Below are 6,467 nucleotides of genomic sequence, written 5' to 3'. Positions count from 1 at the left end.
GTGAACTTTTAATTGCATTTATATTGTTGCACATAAAAAAAATCAAATAGCTGCATTTATCTTCAAAATGGGTAAAATTATCAGATTAGCATTGCAAAGAAATGGAATAGCTCCATTTACAGTATCTTTACTTCTAATAAATCAATCTTGGTATAGTACATCCAAACCCACAGCATTATTTTAGGTCAAACTTGAACTTTATTCTAAGAACATGGAATGATCTTCTGCCATAACAGGCCTCATGCATCAACATTTACATGTTTAATATGAGTAGAGCTGGTCACACGAACACAGAATGTGTGGCGTTCTACAGGTGGAACTTTCGTAGGACAGAACAGCTGCAAATGCTTGTTTAAATCTTTTTAAACAACCCAATTTAACAAATGACTTATTTGCAAATTCCTTCATGCACTCAGTCACTTAGGTAGCATGAAACCTTTGGCTAAGTGGTTAGTAGTGGCAATACAAAGAACCAAAATGGACCAATCTCCACTTAGACCACACAGTGCTGAAATTTGTGACTGTCCTCAAAGGTTAATGCAGCGTGCTGCTTAATACTGAACCAAATGCTCAATTACTTAGGGACGGTAAAATACATGAAATATAACAGCTGAATTCTTATGTCAAGGACAGTTTGTTGTCATGGGGACTTGACTGTTGGAATCTCAAAAGCACAAACATTCAAAACATCTCAAAAAGTGCAAAGGTATTTTTATGTTCATGGCAGAAAATTCTAGAAAAATCAACATTGTGAACATCCCTGCTGTCAGTTGTCAAAAATGATGACAAATGATGTCACCACAGCCAACATTAGCTGATGTTTATTTGCTGCTGGTTAGGTTCTTGAGCTGCTTGGTTGTTAGTCTGTGTGTGGTTTTAAGTCTGTGTAATGATCTAATGCATTTTGTTCTTGCATGAGGCCAAATTAACCTTCACTGTATATATTTTTAAAAAAACCACATGAAGATGTCCTCCGTACTCAGGTACCAATCAATTGAGCGAGGATTTTATTTACACATTAACAGAAACGCAAATTTGTAAGCTGATTCTCCCAGGGTTTATTTAACAAACCAAAGCATTTCTCTGCTGCAACGAGAGGGTAATGGAGGAGGAAAGACAATGCAACACCACACTGACAGCAGCCACATCACTATCTGTCGAGTGTCCTTATACAGTAGGGCAGGTGGGGCTGAACTAGAGTTAGAATCAATTATAAGTGTGAGGCACTGAATTTGGCTCAGAGGGTTTGAGAGATGCAAGGGGTATAAACAAGTCATAAAAAGAGATAATAAAAGGACTGAGACTGTTATTTAGTATCCTTCAACGTCTGTCTCCACTTCCACAGCTCCGCAATGACCTAAAGGAAACAAACAACAAATGAGTGTTAATACAGTGGCCAGAGCATGTGGCAGACATTTAAAAAGTCTAATCAGTAAGGGAGCAGCACCAAAAATTTACAACATCCAGCTTTTACTTTGAAGGATGCTCTTTCCCTGTCATCCCAATACTGAGAACTATTGCATAAAGACACAAAATGGCTTTTCAGTCAAAATTGTGAGATGGGATGGTCTATCAGCTTAGCGCAAGTAAATTAGTGCAATTTATGACATTGGAGCTGTTAAGGAAAAGTCTATGTGTTAATGACAAGTTAGTCGCAATACTAGTTTCAATGCAATTGTTAAAGTAGTTTGAAAATGTCAAAATGAATTTCAAATTAAAGTCAAAGTCAGCTTTATTGTCAATTCTGCAATATGTGCTAGACATACAGAGGAATCGAAAATACGTTTCTCTCTGACCCATGGTGCAATAGTACAGAATATATACAATAAATATTCAGACAGACATCAGCTCAGAAATAAGAGGCATCGGCTCATCCAAATTTGTTTACTTTAACATGTCTTTCCCAAAAGTATTCAACGGTTTATGACATGGGTGTCAAAGTCAAGGCCCGCGGGCCAGATCCGGCCCGCAATTGAATGATCTTGGCCCCCGGGATGATATTTGATTAGTATTGGGCCGGCCCGCACGCCACAGCCCCCTGCTGGCGTTTTTCACGCACACTAAAACTACATTACCCATAATGCAACGGTAGCCCACGAACTCACTACAGTGCCGCAAGTGGGTTCATTATTCATTAGCATTCAGGGCAGATGTCAACTTTCAGCCCAATTATTGACAGAGCCATACAAAAATATTGGATTATTAATTTAATTATGAAATAAAATACGGTACACTGTGTTAGGTCTTGGTTCAATAGGTTATATGCATCATTTTAATATGTATTAATAAACATCGAACCAGTCCGGCCCTCGGCTTGTAGCAAAATTGTTTTTTTGGCCCTCTGATGTATTTGACTTTGACATCCCTGGTTTATGACCATTTAACTCAAAAATCAATGTACAAAATAAAGTTTCCTGATCAGTATTCCAAGATACACACAACAAAAGGGTATATAATGAATACTGGCAGGCATTGTTAACTTGTACTGTACCTTTGTGTCTGAGATGTTATGACCATGCTTCGCAAAGTTCTCAAACTTGGGCTGGATTTTAGGTAATGCAATTCCCTGTAAGATGGAAACAACAGCAAATGAGAACATTTAATTGTCTACAGACATGCCACATATTACCCTTTCGAGTAACAAGGAAAAGGCTAGTGTCAAACCAAGAAACTGGTAAAAAATTTTAAAAAAGGACACCGACCTTTTTCAGTGCCTCCAACATCTTGGTCTTTATCTCAGGAACCGTTAGAGTTACTTTGGGAGTTGATGGCGGTTTAGGTGACTTGGCGCCCTTACCTTTCGGAGTATTTTCCTATAGTGAATATAAATTAGATATCAGGAAAGAGACATTTTGTACCTCTTACCATTCAGAGAAATTAAAATTGCACCAGAGAATGCTTCATAGGCATTTACATTTTTTCTAAAACAAACTGACTACATCCAAAAATGGTTTAAAATAAAAGTGCAAACACGCTTTCAGTAGAATTAAAAAAAATTCATGAAACAATGAATTCAAATTACAAAATTGCCCAGATTATGAAAACTACTCGTTACCTGCTTTTTGGCTGGAGTGTTGGGTTTAGGACTCTTGCCGTTCTGAGCAGGGGGCTTTTTGGATGGTGTTGCCTTGGCCTGTAACAAATAAGCAACGGTTTGTGAGAAAGGACTGCAAGTCCGTTCACCTGGAACTGACAAAACAGTTTAAAATAGGTGCTTGCCTTAACAGGTGACTCTTCTTCCTCACTCTCCTCATCATCCTCTTCATCATCCCTAAAAGGTAAGATTACATCACAATAAATCATTTATCACAAATGCAAATCATTATTGCTCTTGTAGGAACCTCCCATTGTTGGTCCAGCACACATTATGCCAAGATGCTTTTCAATGTCATCTGGTCAAAAATCTAATTGTAGACTAAATTAATAAGGCCCTCTGTTTTATTACTAATGCCATTGCTTGAGATTTGATAAAAGGTATACATTAAAAACTGAAATATTTCCCTGCTGTCTGTAATAAAGAAGCAGTTGAGATTGTAACTGTTGCACTTAGTGCTGAAACTGTCCCAGTGCCAGAATATACCTCAGTTTCTCAGGGAGCAGTACAACTCTGAGATAAACACAAGCCAAGGATTGTATACTGCTGTCAAAGTGCCAAACCGAAAAGAGGCTGTTTCCAAGTAACTTTAAATGGCATGTGAAATGCTTAACATGGAACAAATCTTATATGCAACGACTATACGTCCAGTTGATTATTTATAAATACCATTCCATCAATGATGGAGAAAACCCTTTTTTTGCACAGATGCCTGCCAAGATGATCAGAATTGGCTTCATTTCCCAGCAGGACAGTTACCTAAACATGCATTGAAGCTATGCCTTTAACCTTGCTTACCCTTTACAGTTAGCTAGCCCTAGACATTATAGAATATATTTGGAAACGTGGTACAAACAATACGTTCTCTGGGAGCTTTTAAAAGACATATTTGGATTCTAAACTTTGCAAAGAAATTGTCAAATTGATGCCAGAGTGTCAGCTGTCACAGACATAAAAAGAAAGTACAAAAAGCACGAATCTTATCGTTTGAGGAATTTCATTATATTAGGGACTATTTCAGATATCTGTACATGGATAATGTGCATTAGTTGATAGAGAATAAACAGAACGGTATTTGATTTTAGTGTTAAACTTTTGGGCCCCACTCTTTTGCATTGTGTGCAAATTGAAAACAGAATAGTCAGTAAAAGTGTTTGGACCAAAACACTCACTCATCATCATCATCATCATCATCCTCGTCGTCATCATCATCATCCTCAATCTCCATTTTAATTTTTTTCTGTAAAAAAAGGTTTAAAAAAGTAAGCTATGGTCATTGAAATTTTGACACTTCTGAGACAAAAGTGGTGACTGATGTAAAACACACCTGAGACTTGGCTGCAGGGGAGGACGCGGGTCTTTTCTTTGATGTTTTGACATCTTCCTCCTCTTCTTCGTCGTCGTCATCATCATCTTCATCAAAAGACTGATCGGCCTCCATCACTTTATGGGGAATTTACAAATGTTAGACTATGTTTAAACTCTACAAACAAAACCAAATGGACACGCTGTGCTAAAAAACAGAGTTGCTTATTCAAACTAGTCACTAATATAGAAACCTCCACAATAAAAATGACACTGAAAATATACACCGGACAGCTTTTTCTGACCAGTTAAATCATTCGTATGCTCTTGTGACAAATACTCACTGACAAGATGTTGTCCACTGATGTGGATTGGACCAGCACCCGCCTTCAGACGGAAAATTGCTGGGGGTGTGATTGTGAAACCGCCGAGACACACCTGCAACAGATAATTTGAATAACTTTCTGAGCTTATATTGGCGATGAGTAGTATTATTCAACAATACAATTTAAAACTTGCTTGGTAGCTGAAGGTATCTTTACATAAAAAGTTCACTTACACTTGGCAGGGTAGAGGGCTTTAGTGAAACCAGCGCAGCCTTGATTTTCTGACCCTCTGTGTCTTGTCCTTCCACCTCCACCATGTGAAGTTCATCTTTTGTGCTGGGGTCCACACACGCCTAAAGAGGGCATGGCAGTTAGTTGACTGTGATTCTGTGTCTCACACCTGACATGCTTGATGTTCTGTATCTCTAGTGCGTTTGCCTGTTGGTGGACTTTGTTTGTGGTGTGATGCAAAACTGAGCAACCACACGATTCTGTGATAGTTTATGATTTTAGAAATTCAAGCGTAAACTACTATCAAAAGTAATACAGCCAAAAGTTTGTGGTGGTACCTTTTGAAACAGGATGCTAATTTGAATTAACTAAATTACAAATGCAGCCATCATTACATTTAAACTACAAAGTTGCATTTGGTTTCACCACTTAGAATTATATTTGCTTGATTCATATTTGGCTTCTTGGGCCACATCCTGGCACAAGGGAACTTATTCTCCAAATGTTGAGTGGAGGCCCATTTCTCAGAGGTTGCTAGAAGGGAACACTGTTTATTGAGTAAGCCACTTGACACTGACTTTTTCCCCCCATTACTTCAAGCAAGTAATTAGGTTTATTCAATAAACTGTCAGCCTTGCATAGTGGGTGCAATGAGGCAATTTTTGACTGTTGCACAAACTGTTTTTTATGTTTGGTCTATATATATATATATATATATATATATATATATATATATATATATATATATATATATATATATATATATATATATATATACACATACACATACAGTGATCTACAGTGGTGAAAATCAAAAGTAGTTTCATCAAAAGCAAATATGAGGAATATAGAACATCTGACGAGTTATAATTATTGATCCAATCTCGGGGTACTTACCATCCTCAGATCTAGTTGATGCTCAAAGTCATCATCCTCAGGATTGAACACCACCTCCTTTCCAGCTTCCAGCACACACCCTGGTGAAAGCAATACATAATAATCCAATAATTTACACAAAGTGCCACAACAACGGCAGTTTGAGCGTTGAACACATTAATTTTGCTTAAGACACTTGCAGTGAACACTACCTCATACAGGCAATCATTTAGGGTGTAAAGTGCTCAATCTCAAATGCACACAAGAGGGAGCCATACAGACTACTTATAATCTGATATGAATAGCCCACATGTCCCTGGAAGGGGGTCCCTTCATAGGAGGAACAGCTACGTAAAACATCTTAAATGACTGAATGTGGTTCATATTATCACAATTAATTGGTGCCCTAGGCTTAATAACAAACAAGGGTTGACTATTAGCACAATGGCAGAAACATACTATTTTACTATAACGTTGTTTCTTCTTAGGTTGTTAAGAATACACCATTTCATAATAGACATTTTAGCATATATAGTGACGTATTTAGCAAATGTAATATCTCCTGTGTGGAACACACTTTTTAAAGTCATTCATTATTTATATTACTGGGACAAAGTAATGTTCAGATACCACGT

At 37.5% G+C, this 6,467-nt stretch overlaps 1 protein-coding gene across 2 annotated transcripts in view; it reads right to left on the bottom strand.

Moving 5' to 3' along the window:
* The window catches only part of npm1a (nucleophosmin 1a), a 7,392-nt gene continuing 925 nt past the window's right edge, over nt 1–6,467 (bottom strand). Inside the window, exons 2-11 of one of the 2 annotated variants that reach the window (XM_083927666.1) lie at nt 5,854–5,933; nt 4,959–5,078; nt 4,744–4,837; nt 4,422–4,537; nt 4,267–4,334; nt 3,220–3,271; nt 3,056–3,133; nt 2,703–2,813; nt 2,492–2,566; nt 1–1,357 (exon numbers count right to left, since the gene is read on the bottom strand). In XM_083927666.1, the coding sequence (XP_083783792.1) occupies nt 1,307–1,357; nt 2,492–2,566; nt 2,703–2,813; nt 3,056–3,133; nt 3,220–3,271; nt 4,267–4,334; nt 4,422–4,537; nt 4,744–4,837; nt 4,959–5,078; nt 5,854–5,933 (845 nt within the window). In that variant the 3' untranslated portion in view covers nt 1–1,306. The remainder of the gene's footprint in view (nt 1,358–2,491; nt 2,567–2,702; nt 2,814–3,055; nt 3,134–3,219; nt 3,272–4,266; nt 4,335–4,421; nt 4,538–4,743; nt 4,838–4,958; nt 5,079–5,853; nt 5,934–6,467) is intronic. The other variant, XM_083927667.1, reaches the window with a different exon arrangement.

This window comes from Echiichthys vipera, assembly GCF_963691815.1.
Source record: "Echiichthys vipera genome assembly, chromosome: 14".
NCBI classification, from domain to species: domain Eukaryota; kingdom Metazoa; phylum Chordata; class Actinopteri; order Perciformes; family Trachinidae; genus Echiichthys; species Echiichthys vipera.
The sequence above is the reverse complement of the archived record's forward strand: the minus strand, read 5'-3'. Positions and strand labels throughout refer to the sequence as shown.